The sequence below is a fragment of the Antennarius striatus genome, chromosome 23 (genome assembly GCF_040054535.1).
Source record: "Antennarius striatus isolate MH-2024 chromosome 23, ASM4005453v1, whole genome shotgun sequence".
NCBI lineage: Eukaryota > Metazoa > Chordata > Actinopteri > Lophiiformes > Antennariidae > Antennarius > Antennarius striatus.
The window spans coordinates 2,661,963-2,680,429 of record NC_090798.1 but is presented as its reverse complement, the minus strand read 5'-3'; the positions used below and the strand labels follow the sequence as shown (position 1 = coordinate 2,680,429).

General features: G+C 44.1%; 1 protein-coding gene across 2 annotated transcripts in view; it reads right to left on the bottom strand.

The window, feature by feature from the left end:
- Positions 1 to 4,016: 4,016 nt before the first annotated feature.
- The window catches only part of arhgef40 (Rho guanine nucleotide exchange factor (GEF) 40), a 28,540-nt gene continuing 14,089 nt past the window's right edge, over positions 4,017 to 18,467 (bottom strand). For both annotated transcript variants that reach the window (XM_068307937.1, XM_068307938.1), the window contains exons 14-27: positions 17,720 to 17,858; positions 16,922 to 17,041; positions 16,663 to 16,854; positions 16,070 to 16,570; positions 15,284 to 15,672; positions 14,934 to 15,183; positions 14,442 to 14,531; positions 13,242 to 13,448; positions 11,270 to 11,449; positions 10,917 to 11,097; positions 10,013 to 10,123; positions 8,815 to 8,924; positions 7,373 to 7,418; positions 4,017 to 7,219 (exon numbers count right to left, since the gene is read on the bottom strand). In XM_068307937.1, coding sequence (XP_068164038.1) covers positions 7,392 to 7,418; positions 8,815 to 8,924; positions 10,013 to 10,123; positions 10,917 to 11,097; positions 11,270 to 11,449; positions 13,242 to 13,448; positions 14,442 to 14,531; positions 14,934 to 15,183; positions 15,284 to 15,672; positions 16,070 to 16,570; positions 16,663 to 16,854; positions 16,922 to 17,041; positions 17,720 to 17,858 — 2,497 coding nt within the window. In that variant the 3' untranslated portion in view covers positions 4,017 to 7,219; positions 7,373 to 7,391. The remainder of the gene's footprint in view (positions 7,220 to 7,372; positions 7,419 to 8,814; positions 8,925 to 10,012; positions 10,124 to 10,916; positions 11,098 to 11,269; positions 11,450 to 13,241; positions 13,449 to 14,441; positions 14,532 to 14,933; positions 15,184 to 15,283; positions 15,673 to 16,069; positions 16,571 to 16,662; positions 16,855 to 16,921; positions 17,042 to 17,719; positions 17,859 to 18,467) is intronic.

The window sequence follows — 18,467 nt, the reverse complement described above, 5'->3', positions numbered from 1 at the left end:
TTAAATATTACAAATTAAGTAAGCAGTTAATATTTCTTCATTATTATCATCATCTATGGCGGAAAATTCTCAAATTGGGCCTTCTTGTGAATTTTGCAAATGTAAAATTGATGATATAAAACACACATTAATCCCATTACCTTCAATAAGATGCTGAGTCAACTAATCCTGAGTTATTACGTCAACCTGTTTCTTTTTTTTTTTTTTTATGTCACATATTTCCACTTTAACGTTTTTTTTAATATTTCGATCGCCGGCGGCTGACGTGAGTCCGCCCGCCGTGTGAGGTCAAAGGGCGACGTCTCAAACGCTTTCATATCTGGAGTAGACGTGGGCCCGGACGCACGCGGAGCGGCGAAGCCCACGCGCCCGATTCCGCCGTCCTTCAGCCTTCATCAAAGAGTTCCAGAACACATGGAAACAACAAACGCCATCTGAATTGTCTGTTAAGTAATGTTTACAGATTCTTCGCCCTCACGTCGCCTCTTCTTCGCTTTGATTTCTCTTCTTTCTTTTTTTTTCGGATAATAAGGTCTGCAATCTAAGATGTAACCTCCAGTACGCGATTTTTCTTTTGTGTGTTTTTCTTTCTTCCCCATCGGGCGATATAAAAGAAATATAACTTAACTGTAAATGTGATTGTTTGTCAGGTGAAGGTTTACCGTTCTAAACGTGACGTGTGAAGCAGTGTGTGAAGGTAAACGTTGGGCCGAGTGGAAGTTTAAATGTCTTTGCTGACGCAGAACATATCTCCTGGATCAGCCCATTGTGAGCCGGCTATTGTGTGTCTGAGAGTGACTGGGTCTGATGCATATGTGCCGTGCATGCTTGTGCTCAGTGTGTGTGCACAGAGTAAATCAATCTGTTTATGAATGCGTGTGTGTGTGTGTGTGTGTGTGTGTTGAAGAAATTTTGCATGCCAGCAGCAGATACTGTATATTTATATAAATGAATGTAAGTGCATATATGTATGAGTTCCTCTGCTGCAAGTGTGCATAGTGTGACTTTGGCCTTGTGTGTGTGTGTGTGTCTGTTGCATACTGTGTGTGTGCATGCTCATGCTACATATGTGTACGTGTTTGCGGCTGCCACAATGGCATCATCACCCGCCCCTGACGCTTTGATTGTTTTCTGCGCCGCAGCAGAAATGCACCAATTAATATTCAGAGAGTGAGTGAGACAGTCGCACACACACACACACACACACACACGTATACACGCGCACACACACACAAAAACAAAAAAACAGCCGTGAGGGAGGGAGATGGTGGGGTGTGTGATGGAGAAAGGAGTGAGGAGGTGGGAGGGGGGGGCAGAAGAGATGGCACAGAGATAGAAAAAGAATTGGGGAGATGAAATGAAAGATGAGGAGTGTGTGTGTGTGTGTGTGTGTGTGTGTCTATGTGTGTGTGTGTGTGTGTGTGTGATGGAGGGATATCAGGGTGGATGGGTGTAGCTGGAGGAGGGTGAAATCTGATAGATGTTTGAGTAAAAACAAGTGGGGGAGAGGAAGAAAAGAGTGAGGGATGGGGCCGAGGAAGAGGAGGAGGAGAAGGAGGAGGAGGGGATCAATATGTACATATTCAGTGAGATATGGTGGGAAATCAATTGGAAAAGAGGGAGGGAGGAATTGATTTGGGGGGAGGAGGAAGGGGTGATGGGGCGGGTGGGGGGGGTCATGGGGAGGGAGGGAGGGAGACGACAGCGGAGGAGGAGGAGGAGTGCAGAGGTGGAGTGATATGTGGCTACGGCTGCTGTCCTTTTTGTCGCAGTGTCAGGGTATTGATACTGTAATACACCCCCCCCCCCCACACCACACACACACACACACACACACACACACACACACACACACACATCACAATGTTGTCGAGGCGACGCCTACTGGCACAATGCAGCCACAATACAGAGGGCACTGAAGCATCACACACAGGGAGGGAGGGGGGAGAGAGAAAGAAGGGGGGAGAGAGAGAGAGCGAGAGAGAGAGAGAGAGAGAGAGAGAGAGAGAGAGAGAGAGAGAGAGAGAGAGAGAGAGAGAGAGAGAGGAAGGCCAAAGAGGAAGACAAAAAAAAGGGGGTGGAGAAATATAAGGAGGGAGAGGTGGAGATTAAGAGGGAGAAAGGGGGGGAAAGATGGATGGATGGATGGATGGATGGAAAGGAGGAGAGGGAGAAAGGGATGATGGAGAGGGAAAAAAAGGAAGTGGATTGATGGAGAGACAGGATCGAGGGAAGGAAAGAAGGAAGGAAGGAAGGAAGGAAGGAAGGAAGGAGGTGGAGGAGAGATATGGAGGGATAATATTACATGTGTGAACTGCTGGAGGGTGTGTGCCCATAGAAACGTGTTTAATGGCTTTTACGATGGCGGTAGAGGTGGCGCGAGGTGATTTTTATGGAGTGATGTGTGCCCTGCAAACAAAAAAAGAGCTGTTTATGGTACAATATGGATCCACATCGGATACTTATGTGTTTATATTTCTGCTTCGTCTGTCTAGACGCGACAGCCAGTGTGTTTACATTTTGCACAAGCGTTGGACGCACGAGGCTTCATAACACTCTGGAGAGAAAAGCATCGCTCGAAAAGTCCCATTTTATGTCATCTTTGTATTTTAATCTGCAGGATATGTATGTTTGGGTTGTTGTTGTTGTTGTTTTATTATTTTAAGAATGATTTTAAGAATTTTACATTCCCATTTTGATATTTTATATAGTTTTATCTAGCAGGAAAAAACAAATTTCTCACTTGAATCAAGTGTAAAAATGTTGAGAAGTGGAATATATATATATATATATATATATATATATATATATATATATATATATATATATATATATATATATATATAAAAATAAGAAAATCACATTGTCAATCTGGAATCAGTTCACATCAGTTTGCACAAGCGGTGACTTTAGCATCAAGTTGCTTCTCGCTGCTTTTTAATCGTGGGGGTCAAACTTGTAGTCAGAGCAGAAATAAATTGAAATTTTAAAAAAAAGAAAAAGAAAAAGCACCCTCTCCCTCGCTTTGACCCCCCCCCCCCCCACCTCCCCCTTTTTGCCCAAAATGTCTGTGCCGGCATATTACTGTATCTCCCCTCAACATGCACTCTCATTTACAAAAGAAACGCTTGGCTGGCTGCCTATAAGTCAGTTTATCCGCGTGAGATGACCAACGTCTCTCTCTTTTTTTATTCCTCCTCTCTCTCTCCATCCCTTACAGTGTGTGTGTGTGTGTGTGAGTGTGTGTGTGTGTGTGTATGATCTATAGTTCCCTGCACCCCCCCCTCCCTTTTTCCTCCCATCCTCCCTCCCTCACCCTAACCCTTCTTAATATGATGTAAAAAGCTAATCGCATGCAAATGTCTGTTGTCCCGGTAACCGGGCCTGAAAAATCCCTTTGATGTTTCCCCCGACTCATTCTCTTCACGTTCTCTTTGTTCGCCACAGTCTCGCTGCTTTGTCAACATCCCCCCCTTTTACCCCCGCTCGCTCTCCCCCCTTCATCCTCTCTGCAGCTCGCTTAGTTCTCTCCATTAGGGGGGAAAAAAAAGAAAAAGTTCTAACTCTACTTTGTGTCTCCCTCTTTCTATAAGCCCCCACCTCTCTCTCTATCCCCCCCCCCCTTGACTGTGCCTCTCTGTCTGTCTGCCCCTTTGCCCTCACTCATTTCCCATCATTCCCACCTACTGTCTCCTGTCCTTCTCCTCTGTCGCTCCCTTTCTCTGCCCCTTCCTCCTCCTCCTCCTCCTCCTTCCTCACCCAGCCTTTATCTCTCATTCCTCTCTAAGTCCTGCACATGCACAGATGGACGCATACACTCATGCTTTCACAAGTGCCCTCCCCTCCTTTTAGAGAATTTGATCCCTGGAACTATTTGATATGGCGCTGCACTGTAGTTATCTAATCATTCTGGGGTTTTTGTGTGTGTGTGTGTGTGTGTGTGTGTGTGTGAGGCCTGCTGGAGGCAACGGCACAGCTGGCTCCCACAGAAAAAAGACCCCACTCATTACGGCGAGTCGGAGTTTGGAGATTACAAGCCTTCATTTTAATGTTAGACCTGCTATAGAGAGGTCAGAACCTAGAAACCAACCCCCCCCCCCACTTTACCACTTCAATCCTGTTTGGAGACGTTTGAAACCCAGTTTTAATCTGGCACAGAAAAAAAAACACACACACACACACACACAAAGTACAATTATCAAGTAAAGCATAACATGCATTTCAGACATTCCACATTCCATTCCAGAAAATGTAAACAAGAGGCAAAGAGTGTGCGCCGTGGCAACGGAGCAAGAGGAAAAGTTTCAATACCATAATACTGCTTCGCCACGGTGCACAAAAAGTGAGGAATGCTGCATATGACAATCTATACCGCGGTAAGAATGAAAGATGGTGTTCATTACATCGCAATGTACCCGAGGCAGCCAAAGGCTGTGAGGTGGACGAGGCGTCTTCAAGCCAAACAAATTACATATTGATTCAGAGAACGGCTCAATAGACCCGGTTTTTTTTATTTATTTATTTATTTATTTATTTTTAAATTTGAATACAGATGTGAAATCTGATCTGCTAGACGGAGGCGTCGCTTGACCTCAACCGTTTTAACGTTGTACCTGTACGGTGAGATCTGGTCAAAACCAGCGAACGGATTACGATCGGTTTTGTCGTCTTTTTTTATTGCAGCTCCAGTGGAAATTCTCTGAGAGGTCCGATAAAGCTCAGCTCGCCGTAACGGTTGAGTATATCAGTATAAGGGCTATCCTCAAGGGGCAAGTTGTAAATATAATTGTAAGTACAGTATTTTCCGCACTTTAAGGCGCACCTAAAAGCCTTTAATTTTCTCAAAAACCAACAATGCGCCTTATATATGAAAAAAAATGGAAAGAAAGTCATTTATTTATAGTCCAGTGCGCCTTATGGTGCAGAAAATACTAACTCAATGTAATCTAAGTTACAAATGTTACAGTTCCACAGAAAAAAAAAGAAGTTTATATTTATTTTTAGACACTCTGACCTTTCATGCTCTCGCGGGCCACATAAAATGATGTGGAGGGCCACATTCGGCCCCCGGGCCTTGAGTTTTCCACATGTGGGTTAGCCCATCCGAGCAGACTCAGCGAGGTAACAGCTAGCTTATCATCCTAGCCTGACGGGAACTAAATCAGCCTGAATTCGCCCCTAAAGACTTCTGGAAATGACAGGAAATAACCACAAAGCCTTCATTCACTCCCCAACGAGTCGATTTCATCTCTTTGATTCTTTTGCATCGTTTAAAAAAGATAAAATGTGTTAATTAGGGACTGTTCTCTTTCACCTTGGGAGAGACCCTGGGTAGCTTCTGTACTTTCACTTCCAATTACGACTTCAGCCAAGGAGGTAAATGCTTTTCACAGGCATTAATTTGTCCGTCTGCTCGCAGGATTACACACAAAAAACTACTTGATGGATTTTCCTGAAACTCGCTGGCGGCTTTTGGACGATATGACGGGAAGAAATAATCAAACAGCAGAGCGGATCTGCATAAAGGGACGCCACAAACTGCTAATGATAGCAATGTGGTTCTACATTCTAAGGGGCAGGTTTTAAGGGATCAGGACTATCAATTTATTGATCGATTGATTGATTTGGATACAGACGTAACATGGAAAGCGACGCCGTCTTTCTGGAGGTTTCTGCTTTTCTGAGTGCCGTCTAGTTTCTGCCAAGTGAAGCGGCTGCTGGGAGTAACTTCATATTTATGAGATATTTATTATTCTTCTCAATCCATTTCCTGGCAGGAAGGAAAAATTCCACATTACCCCAAATGGCAAAGGAATGCATTACAAAAAAAAAAAAAAAAAAAAAAATCCATAACTGTACCATCTGAAACATTTTACAGAGCAGGAACAGAAGCTGAACGTCCCGCTTCTACTACCGTAACGTCTTCCTCCGAGCGACAAACCCTAGAGGTCGGATTGGAGAAAATGGTTCATGTCGTCTTGCTGCAAACACAAAACCAGTAAAAAAAAAAAAACCCAAATCGAGGCGCGTTCGCCCCCCTCCATTTGATGGAGAAAGCAGCCCAATGAGGAAAGCCTAAATCATAGCTTCTTTTTTTTTAAGTACACAAATCAAAATTGCACACACACCCATTTGATACCTTTGGCATATTGAATATGACGTCTTACGACAGGTATGATTTTAAATTCATTGTCGGTACTTAAAAGCATTTTTAAGGCATTGGAAAGCTGATGTCGTTAAAAGGAATCTAAATAGAATTTGACTCCCCGAATCCGTCTCGCTGTTATAACAGCACCATTAGCTTATAAAACACCATAACAGACTGCATAGCGGTGGTGATGCTTCCTCTCCATCATAAAAGGCAAAACTGGCTGCATGATTCCAAATGGAACCTTGCCTGACATTGATTTAGCCACCGTACTGTAAAACATCCTGAGTGTGTGTGCGAGCGTGTGGATAATACTGTTTCTGCATTCATTGAGTGTGTGTGTGTGTGTGTGTGTGTGTGCAACTCATTTACATAGATGCTATCACATCTCATTTTTACAAGGGTGGGGGGAGGAGAAAAAAGGAAGCATACATCACGCCATTCAGCGCTCGCGAAAATGACAAAACACACAATACATTCCAAACGGGCAATCCTACAGTGGATTTATGGTCCGTCTATCACTTCCTGTTTAACATCAGATTGTTGGAGCAGGCGGTGCGAGCAGTCGGCCAGGCAGGCAGGCAAGTCAGTGGTTCAGACCGAGTGGTGTGGCCTAGTGGGGCGCCCGCGGGGCAGACAATGCCTGCTCTGTGTGGCTGAAGTGCCTTTGGTGTCAATGACTCTGCCAGAAACTGAGAGTGGCAGATCCAAAATGGCGGGGCAGCAGAGAGGGAGAGAGATTGCCCCGCTGGTGCTTGTCATGGTTGGAACAAGGGGGGAAGTTTTGATCTTTTTTGGAGGCAGCTTCTCTCCAGAGGAGGCATATCAGAGCTGGGGAGGCTTAAAAAAAAAAAAAAAAAAAGCGGCGCTAGGCCCCCGATCCTGATCCCGATCCTGATCCGCTGGTATTTTATTTTGTTTTAAAGGAGCTGGAAAAAAAAAAAAAAAAAGGGTGGGTTTTGGGGTTCCTCTCTCTTCCTGTTTTCTCATCCAGTTGCGTCAAAGTGGACTTGAGATGTCTAAAGCTTCAAAAAAATACAAAAAATAAAAAGTCCAGGCTCCAGTTTCTGACTTTAAAGGAAGAGAAAAGGAAAGAAAGACAAAAATAAGTGTGTGTGTGTGTGTGTGTGTGTGTGTGTGTGTGTGTGTGTGTGTGTGTGTGTGTGCGTGTGTGTGTGTGTTGATGAAGCTGCGTGGAAAAACGTAAGCGAGTGATGAACTTACTGTTTTTTTTTAGATGATGCTACACGGCTGTAGACGGAGACTGACTCTGCAAAAAACAAAAAATAAATAAAATAAATAAAATAACAGAACAAAACAGAAACAGTCAGGTTTTCATTCAAGGGGGTGCATGCCAAAACGTGTGCGTGTAACGTTTGGAACAGCCTCAAATCCTCCCCCTGTTGTTGGGATATGTGCGTACGGTTGGGGTTTTTTGTGTGTGTGTGTGTGTGTGTGTGTGTGTGTGTGTGTGTGTGTGTGTGTGTTTGCCCCTATCTGTTTGGGTTGTGTGTGTCCGTCTGTCTGTCAATCTGTTCCCAGAGCAGTCTGTTTGCCAATCTGTCGTATTCTGTTTGCTAGATAAAGAGATTGAGATAACGTGTGTGTGTGTGTGTGTGTGTGTGTGTGTGTGTGTGTGTGTGTGTGTGCAGAGTAAATTCACTTAAACTATGCTGATGGCAGGTATTGCCTTCCAGAGGAGACACTCGCTTTAACTCACCATCATATTATTGATCATCGGAATGGTTTTTGGAGCATTTCAGATTCAGTTTTTTCTATTTTCCATAAATAATAAATCAACAAATTCCTAAAAAGACGAAGCACGAAAAAGATTCTGGGAGTCTGTTTTTTTTTATTTATTTCATTTATTTTTTTTACCTATTTTTTTACTCATTCAAGAACAGCTGGTTCACGTTTCGCCTCTTATCCCCCCTGATCGACTTGGGGATGCCCCCTGTTTCCCATTCTAGAACGACCTACATCAATCTACCACACCGCGTTACACATATTCACCAGGGGGGGGGACGGGGACGCAAACGAACAGCCGAGTTAAGCAAACGCAGAAAGAAAATAAAGATGAAAAATGATGCTTTGCAGCGCAGGGATGAAATAAAAACCGTCTCCGTGGCGACCGCCTCATCATTAAAAGACAGACTTCTGCTGTGACGCGCAGATTTACGATCAAAATGTAAGAAATAATATAGGATAGAACAAGTCAGACTTGAGTTAGCTGGTTCTCTCTAGTCTGGATTCTGCTAGCGTTGGCGTTGTGGTTGTTGTTCATGAACTTCATTCCGACCTAAAATCCACCGGTTTACCACAAACGTGTTACAACGCTGCTATGATATAAAAATATTATGGTAGTTACCAGATTTTTCTACATTTTAATTCATTTTTTTAAGACTTTTTGAGAGGCGGTGTCAAACTCAAATTGTTGGAAAAACATTTTCCCGTTAAAAAAAAAAAAAAAAAGAGTCTCTTGTTCCATTCGGGCAAATAAAAACCTCCAACACGCTGAACTCTAATCACCTCCACATTCCTCACATTCCAAATCTATATTTAACCACCGTCATGTGTTGTGCAAATATAAAAGTTGTCCTCAACTTTAGGGATCAGTATGAGAGACGCTGTAAGACCCCCCCCCCCATACACACACACACACACACCTGGGAGTGACTTGTGGATCCAGAGGTTCTCCTGGGGTCCCTCCCAGACGCCGGGGAGCCCCCCTCCTTCTGACTGCCAACGGAAGAGGAGTCCGAGCAGCTACTGTGGACTAGAACACAGAGTGTGTGTGAGGAGGTTATGGGTTCACACACATAAAACACACACATTTCTCCCAAACTGCCAATCAGGAGGGATTTCCTTGCATGGATTGTTCTCCACATGCATTAAACTCAGGTGTGTGCCTTTACATTGTCCTGTTATTGTATCCGTGGAGCGAGTGAGGGTGGAGGGGGGGTGCAGGAGAGAGGAAGTGAGAATTCATTGAGACGAGACTTTCTTTTCTTTTTTCTTCTCTTATCCTGTTCAATGACTTTCTAACACTGTGCTTCAACCCCCCCGGAGGACAATTCATGCATTGAATCCCCTGAGCGGCTGATGTTCAATGAGACACCTGGTGAGCAGTGTGAGCATTACACCGAGGGGATAGGGTGGGGGGGTGGGGTGGGATCAGTCTGGCTGCCTCTGGCTGCAAAGGAATTATATTTCAGATTGTGGTTCCTTTCTTTTATTTAACAGTTTAATTCTTTAGTTTTGCTTCAAACCCCTTTTTGTTTTGAATTAATCCTTAAAGGGAGGCATGCATGTTCTGTTCCTGTTCTTTTTCTGGCTCTAATCTCAGGGTCACATGACTTTCAGATCAGATTTGAAGAACATAACAATCCTTATATATTAAGTTCCCCAAATAAGTACTGGATATAAATCAGAACACCTTTAGATTTCAGTCTGAACAAATAATCTGCAAGATAAAGTTTTTAAAAATATGCAGGAAGTGGTTAGATTCAAGAGTCTTGTGGTGATCTATGAAGATAAGCCATTCCTTCAGTTAACTAAAGTTATTCCAAAGTTTTAGATACACAAGACTGGATTAATAATCGTAAAACCATGCTATTATTATCAATACAAATACAAAGGTTATATAAAATGTGATTCATTTAATGACAGATGGAGAAATGATATAAGGAGTCAGATAAATGAGTAGATCTTGAATGTGGGGTTCCACTGCTGTTGGGAGAAACCTTCAAATGTTTAGGACTGGACTGTTTTTAATGCATTGAATGCAAATCCGCGGCCTCCAGTCCCCACAGCTTCCCACACACGCTGGAATCGTGTTGCAAATGAACGTTCTTTAGAGCTTACCTCTATCATTAAGACTGTAGATGGAGTCCAGCTCTGATGATTGAGTTCCTGTCGCGTCCAGCAGCAGCTTACTGGAAATTCCCATGCAGAGGGATTCCTTCAGACAGAGTTCTGGAGGGATCCGGGAGGAGGAATCATTTTACCAGAATAAGAAGCATTCTCATTCACCGTGAATTGAGAAATTTGGATCGGAATAATGCTTTTTAAAGCTCTTAGATGCGCCGCATCCAAAACTCAGATCGACAAATCAAATTTCATGTGGTTATATTTCTAAAACCGTTGCAGAAAAATCAAAGCTACACGTTTTGAATCCTATTTATTTCCATATTTCAGTGAAATAAAGCTTCTTGTTTACAAATGCATATTTTAATCCAGTAGATCTTAATTCCTATCTGGATCTGCACCACATTATTATCAAAATGACTTTTATGCAACTTCATTTATGTGTTATTGACTTAGATAATGACATACCTTCTTTCAGAACAATATTCCCAACTTTTCCACTGAGTTTCATGAAAATTAAACATTAAACATTAAATACATTGGCGGAGGTGAAAACTGGAAGGCGGCAATTCTTCAGGATTTTTCACTAAATGACTCCAAGGATGCCAAGAATATATCGAATCTGAGCAAACATAGCAAAATACTTTTAAATTTACTTGTTTTTGGGGTTTTTTTCTGCAAATGATTTAATTGAAGGTGCAACAAGTTTCTCTCTAATAATGTCGGACTCTTATATGAGGCAGAAAAGGACTTTTCAGACTCAGAAAGTTCACCTGAGACCATTTATTGGATTTCATGAAGCAAATTTTTTTTTACAATATCTTTCCCTTCATCATCTGAATCTCATCTGGACCTGAAAGGGCCCGAATCGTGATCTTTGGGGTCAAAGGTCAGACTGTACCTGTGTTGTTAATGGCGTGGGTCCACAGCAAATGAGCAATGTCGTGAGTCCAGGTGGCCTTGTCGTCCTTGTCCTTCGCCTGCAGCGTGACGCAGTCTCTGGTTCGAGCAGCTTGTCTGACCCAGACTTCAAACTTCACCCCCTCCTCACCCACGCTCTGAGTCAGCCCCATCTCACCCGTCTGCAGCGGGAGGAGGGCGGAGATGTTAAGGGATGGATGGGAAAAAGGGCGTGATGATGTGTCACCGGGATGTCAAATTCAAAAGTGTTTTAGAGTGTGTGTGTGTGTGTGTGTGTGTGTGTGTGTGTGTGTGTGTGTGTGTGTGTGTGTGTGTGTGTGTGTGTGTGTGTACCTTGATGCTGTGTTTGTAGCTGTAGGAGGTGCGTCCCGGCCCGAGGCTCTTCTGTTTGGTGAAGATGACGACGTGCTGGTAGAGGAAAACGTTCCTGACGCCGGCGCGCTTCCTGCGAGCCCCGCTGCACACCGTCAGCTCGCCCTGCCGCACCAGCTCGCCACGCTCCGCCACGGGGATCTGAAATCACACACACACGTTAGGACTCACCTATCCTGGCACAAATCCAGACTCTGGATGCATCCGAACAAAAGAAACTATCTTTATATCTGCCTCTCTTATTAAACTGAGTTTATAAATCATCTTTTTAACAGTCAGTGAGTTGAAAATGTCACTCTTTTTAAAAATGCAGCTTCGTTTAATCATCTTAAAATAAGGAAATATTGCAAAACTGCATCTCTAAACAAGCGACGTACAACATTTGTTTAATTCCAAATGTTGCTGCATGCATAACAAAAAAATTTATATTTTCTGACCTGATTTCTGCAAGACTGCAAAGCCTTAAACATCAATTCACAAGAACAAAAGAGGAAGCATTATAATGCAGCGCATGGTAACAGACTGAATCTCCCTCCTCCTCCCCCCCCCCCTTCAAAAGGATGCTTTCTTTCTGCTGGATCTTTGCTCTAATTGGCAAACTGACTCATGTCCTTTGTGAAAATGTGACTTTTCGCGGTTCATGTCGAACACTTTGTGATGCTGCTGCGGCTCAAACCAGAGGCAGGAAGAGGTGGATGGAAGTAAAACGCTTCCAAACTAATCAACAAAAAAAAAAAAAGATTTCCCCCGACGTACCCAGGTGATAATTCACCAGCTTCCCATCGCGCAAAAGGTTTTATTTTTAAACCTCTAGAAATGTGTGGGTCACATGAGAAGTGATGCTTCATCAGCATTATGAGTACAAGCATCCACAGCCACCCACACACACACACACACACACACACACACACACACACACACACACACACACACACACACACACACACACACACACACACACACACACACACACACACACACACACACACACACACCTGCACCCAGAGTTGTTTTACTGAGAGGCTTTCCAGTGCGATTTGAAGAAGCTCAATGGGAGTGTTTGTTCTGCTGTAACGTCTCCCCCTCACTGCAGGGGGCGAAGAGGACACTTCTGTGTGTGTGTGTGATTGTGTGTGTGTGTGTGTGTGTGTGTGTGTGTGTGTGTGTGTGTGGGAGTTGAGCATTTGTCGCCAGCTCTGAATGATACTGCTGTGTCATAGAGACACAATCTAGGGCAAGTGGATGTGTTGTTGTCGACGTTTTGGTCAAGGTTAAAGCTGCGAGCGGCGGAAAAGCTGCTTCCCTATTGGTCCATGAGAGAAAACAGAGAAAATGTTTTAAACATTTAAATATTTTTTTGAAAGGGTGTCCTTATGAAAAAAACACTTTTTTTTTTCCAGGTCTCGATTGGTCCTCTCTAACCCTACCACCTCTGGAGAACAAGCGGGTCCTGTATCGACGGTACGCCCACAAAGTCGTCCCAGGATTCAGGGACGACTTTGTGGGTTCAGGATCACGGATCAGTTTGGGGCAAAACATTTCAAATACAGCGTAGATGGACGAGTAGCAGTTGTGTAAAAGTAATTTTAAAAAGTGTATAATACGGGCCCTTCAAGTCAAATACTTATTGAGGGCCGTAAATTTCACACCTTTAGTATTTTTCACCTGTATTTTATCGTCACACTCAGATACTGATGAGCATGTGTGAGGATAAATGATAAATTTGTTCTCCCGGCAACGATCTATTGATCTATCTATATATATATCTATCTAAATATATGTGTGTGTATGTATAATATGTGTATTTACATGCTATACTATTAAATGTATTTGCCCGACCTCATTAAGATGACTTTCCTCCCCTCTGGGGGAAGTCATTGGGGCTTTAATACACAGCAAATGCAGGATCATAAACTGGGACAGGCATTCTCACCGGACATCCCACGATGAGGTCACTGGCCCTGAGGTCCTCGCCGTGCCGCTGGGCGTGTCTCAGGATGGAGAGGGCCGAGTCGGAGGCGGGGTTTATACCGCCCAGCTCCTCCAGGGCTTCGCAGTACTGCTCCAGTCTCTGAGTGGGGGCCTGAAGGCAGTGGGGGAAGGAGAGGGGGGAGAGCGGGGAGGCCAGGGGAAGTTTGGACTGGAGGGGAGTCGGAGAAGAGAAACAGGAAAAGGAAACGTGCTGCTTAGTTCAAAAAAGTTAATGTAATGTGGTCAATATTTAATAGAGTTGGACGACTTTTACAACTGTTTTCATACTTTATTCTAACTACATATGAAACTGAAATGACATTTTATAGTTATTAAATTAAAAAAAAAAAACCAGTGTTATGTTTAATGTATGGACATTCACAAGGTGTTGTTGAAACAAAATCCCATTTAAAAAGATTTGAAAGAACAACAGCAGTCAGTCCGTTTGTCCAGCCCCTCATTTCAATAAAGTTTTGTGGAGGTTTTTTTAAAAAAAAATTTTATTTTAGCATAGTAATAGAAAATGTTGGTGCCTCTATCATGATGACAGTCATCATCCTCCAAACGATCTTCATCATCATTCAGGATGAGCAGCTGAATTAACTCTGTTTAAGAGCCGCTGGAGGCCGGGATGTGAGCCCACACTGCCCCCTGCTGGCGGAGCCCTAGAACGGCTCTGAACGGCTCCAACGCGCCTCGGAGAATTCAAATCCTAAAGAGTTGTTCCAGTAAAAACCTCCTGCAATCTCCCCACGCCGTCAATGCAGAGGTTTGACTTAATTGTTACTTGCGAGCTGAAATGACTTTCTCTCTAATCCGCCTTTAATTGGCTTTTCTGGTGTACATTAAACATGTAATTAGCTTTACTGTATACAGCTCATTTTTAATTGTGGCCACAATTGAATAAAACAATTTTAATTGGCATGTGCTTCAAAATTACTCATAATGAGGTTCTCCAATTGCGATGTAACTGATTTTCTCCTAAGAAAAACAACTAAATGAGAATTCCTTGATTATGAAGAAATACCTTTATTACTTCTGTGTAAATGGAATGATTTGTGATCAGCAGTCAAAACAGGATGATTTAAAATTACATTTAGTGAAATGAGCCTGAAATTGAAACAGAAATCTCATGCAGATTCATGCAGATGACGATTCGTACCTTAAAGAAGTCGGCCGCCTGTGTGACCAGTGGAGAATCCAGCTCTGGTTTATTCCTGATGTAGTGGGAATACTGGAGGAACTGTTCCCTCTGTGGATTAAAAGAAACGGAGAGTACATAAAACTGATCTGCTTCACTGATTAAACACCATTAAATTGTCTCGAACCTGATCAGTTGGACAATAAAACAGTTTCAATCCCATAAATGTCAGTAAATTACAATCCATCACCTTTGATTTATCCGCCACCAAATGTTTGACATGCAGTGTGACCCTTGAATAGAATTTGCGTCGTGCATTGTGTTGCGTGTCTTCTCAAAATCTATTAAATCAAATTAAATGTACAAATTATATGTGTGTCACCTGCAAAACACGAGTTGTAAATCTGCTAGATCTAAATAAATTAATAATAATAATACCAATGAAAGTGTTTTCTCTTTTGCTCTTGGTTTAAACTGTTATATCGACTCTCTGGTCCAAATTCCTGCACTTACATATTTACTGAAGCAGTCCTGTTGCAACAAGCTCTGCACCAGAGCGCCCTCCATGGCAGGGAGGAGGTTCTGCGAGTGAAAGTAGCAGAGGCTGATCCAGTTGGGGAACAGGGTGTCCGCCTTCCCCCTGATGGGGGCCGGGGTGTCGGAGAGCTCCAGTAAGGGGAGGTACGTCTCCTCCACGCCCTTCAGGACGGTAACATACTGTCTCTCTGAGCTCAGCATCCGACACCAGAGCAGGTACGGCTTGCTGACGGACGGGTGGGGAGGAGAGAAGAGAGGTTAGATCTTTAGATCACTCCCGTCACCCCCCAGGAGTAAAAGAAGCAGGAACAGTCACACAAACCAACCTCTGTGCCGATGAACCAGCCCTATCCGTCCCCGTCTCCCTCTCGGTCCTCCCTAACAGCACATGTTGCCGTGGCGACCCAGTGTGGTCCACTACCTCCTTGCTGCTGACCTCCACCCCACGAATTAACACCCCTCCTCCTGCTCCTCCTCCTCCCCCACCGCTCCCCCATCCAGGGACGGCTGTCGCCATGCCGGTGGTGATAACGGTGTCAGCTAAGCCCCGCCTCCCCAGCCAGGACATGGGCGAGCTGCGGCTCGGCGCCGCCGCCGCCGCCGGCTCTGTCGTTTTGGGGGTGGCCGTTCCTCTGCGGGGGGCCAGGAGAGCCTGGAGGTCGAAGCTGGGGTGACGTTTCCTGGGAGGCTTGGGGGGGAGGGGGGTGTCTGTGGGCTGTTGGGGGACAGGGCGTTAGCTGTTAGCCATCAGGTAGCATTAGGCTACTTGTTGCATTACTTACTGTTAAATACAGAATATTTTACATTTTTTTGCATATTTAAATAAATATTTTGCATCTAATTAGATAACATTAAAGTAATTTAATTACAAATATATGATATTTATGTCTGTAAAAATTTTACTCATATAAGAATCGCTCCAGATGACGACTTTTCTGGATTTGTGTCCCGATAAAAGTTTATGATCTTCATCAGATCCAAAACAAAAGCAGAATTAAAACATTTTCTGATTTTTTTTTTTTTACTACTTCCACGAACTTTGAAAGCTACGTCATCATCTGCGAGATTTTTAACTGCCAAAACAAAGTACAAAAACTAAATCATAAACTCACACTCTTCTTTGCAGGATTCAGGAGATTCTGCAGGAACTTCCCTCCCCCTAATCCACCTGCGCCTCCAATCCCTGTTCCCTCTTTCTTATTCCCTTTCTCCTCTCCGATCTTCAGCGTGGAGCACGTCTGAGGTCTGAACAGCGACGCCAACGACCCCCAGGACTGCAATCCCCCTTCGCTTCCTCCGGCCCCCAGCCCCCAGTCGCTCTCCCCTTCAGGACCCATCAGGTCCCACAGGCTGCTGGCAGAAGGCGTCTTCGGCTTCCCTTGACCCGGATTCTGGGAGCGGTCCGACTGGAGGAACCGGGGTTTGACCTGCGCTACGGTCCGCTGGTAGCGCTCCACCGTCTGGGTCCACAGATCCAGCAGCGCCCCGCCCCCCAGCTCCATCGCTAAGGAGCGAGCATCCTGGAAACGGGACGGAGGGATGGGAGGGAGGGAGGAGAGAGGGCAGGTGGACGAAGGGGAAGAGGAGGAGACGGCGTCGCACCACTGGGTGGCCTGGAGACGGGGAAGGAAAACGACTCGTTTGCCTTTTTGCAGACATTAAAGCTTGAACCATAACGTTATTTGTGCTTCCTATGCAGCGTCACCTCCGTTAGCGTGGAGAGCAGCCTCTGCGTGTTATCCAGGGTGGTCCAGCAGTCGGACAGACAGTGGGACATGTCCCTCAGCTTCTCCCGAACCGGGGGGAGTCGGATCTGGACGGCGCTCAGACCCGCCCAGTCCAGCTCACACCAACCTTCTAAGTCACTGAGCACCGACATCGTCTCGCTGTGGAGCTCCTGGAAAAGATCTTGTTTCAGGGATTGACTGACGCCTACAGGCGTGTTTAATATATAAAGGACTCACGTTGGCCGTTTGTCTGAACGTCTTGAATTTCTGCTGTTTGAGCGACAGTCTGCTGAGGGACAGGGGAGGGTCTTTGTAGTCTCCCAGCTGCGACTGGATTTGCTCGATCTCCTTATCGCACTGGAGGAAGAGACACAGGGGGCAGAGAGGCATCAGAGGAGACGGAGATGATGGGACGTCAACCAGAGGACCAAAAGCCACATTTGCCCGGGGGCCAAATGTGGCCCACCACATCATTTTATGTGGCCCGCCAGAGCATAAAAGATGATAAGTAAAAATAAGTAGGTCAAAAGTGTGCTTTGACCCAAAACTACATTTCCCACAATGCAGTTTTTTCAGCCTATTTTAACTCTGACAAAAACATTTTGAACACAGTTAATGTCCTAACTTGTGTTTGATGTTATTTTTCTTTATTCTCTTGGATAGTTTGATCCTTGATTGATGGAGTTACCTGACAAATTAAATAGATTTATGTTATTATAGAGAAACAAACATATTTTTTCCGTGTTACTGTTATGTTTATAACTTGAATAAGTAATAAATTCAATTTTTTTAACTTTAAGGAGTATTTACATTTATTTTAAATTACATTGAGTTACATTTAGTTACATTTTGAAGTTACATCTGGCCCTTTGATGACAGCCATGATGCAGGTATAGGGGTGTTCACCACTGTTCAACAGGTGGAAATCAATGTCAGGCAGTGAAAAGTTTCTCAAAACTCAGACTGAATGGTGGATGACATTGAGATTCCATACAGCAACAACTTTGGCTTTCCTTTTTCCCCTCTCTCGCTCACCTTTTCCAGTTTGTCCACCAGCGCCGCCAGTCGTCCCAGCGCCTCCAGGTCGCGTCCCCGTTGGTTGGAGACGCGGACGAGCCGATGGAGGGCGTCGTCCACGCTGTCGTAGAGTTTAGAGGTGGACGCGAGAGCAGCCCTGATGGGAACAAATGAAATGACTGACGTACAGGAAGCAGAGGTTATCATTTTATTTAGTTTTTTTTTTTTAATTTAGAGAACACTGGGAAGTAAATCAAAAAAAAATCAATGTAGTGAGATTTAGTTCTGAAAAATAAAAGCCAAAGTAAAGGAATCAAACCGGCAATCAGCCTGTATTTTGCATTTGACCTCATTCTTGTAGAGACTGAGCCAAATCTCATTACCGGATGAGAAGAACAGAAATCTTCAGATCAGCTTTAAAACCCAGTTTTGCACAAACAAACCAGCTGCATCACTCTCTCCTCCGTTTGATGTAAAGTTCACATTCCTTTTTTTTTTCCTCCGTCAGCTGGTTTTCATATTTTGGCACAAAACAAACAACTTCTGTTTTCATGTTGAGAAGTATTTTTAACCTGTACATCTAAAAAAACTCCCCAAAAAACAAAAAAAGATCCCTCAATCAAACGCAGTATAAAGGATATGCAGATCTTCTCCTGCCCCTCGGGACAAAGACAGCTTGTGCAAGGCGGCGTCTGTTTATCTGAGTGTTCGCACAAATAGAATTGTTTGCCTGTCATGACGTCTTTTTATTTAAAATAGCCCCACA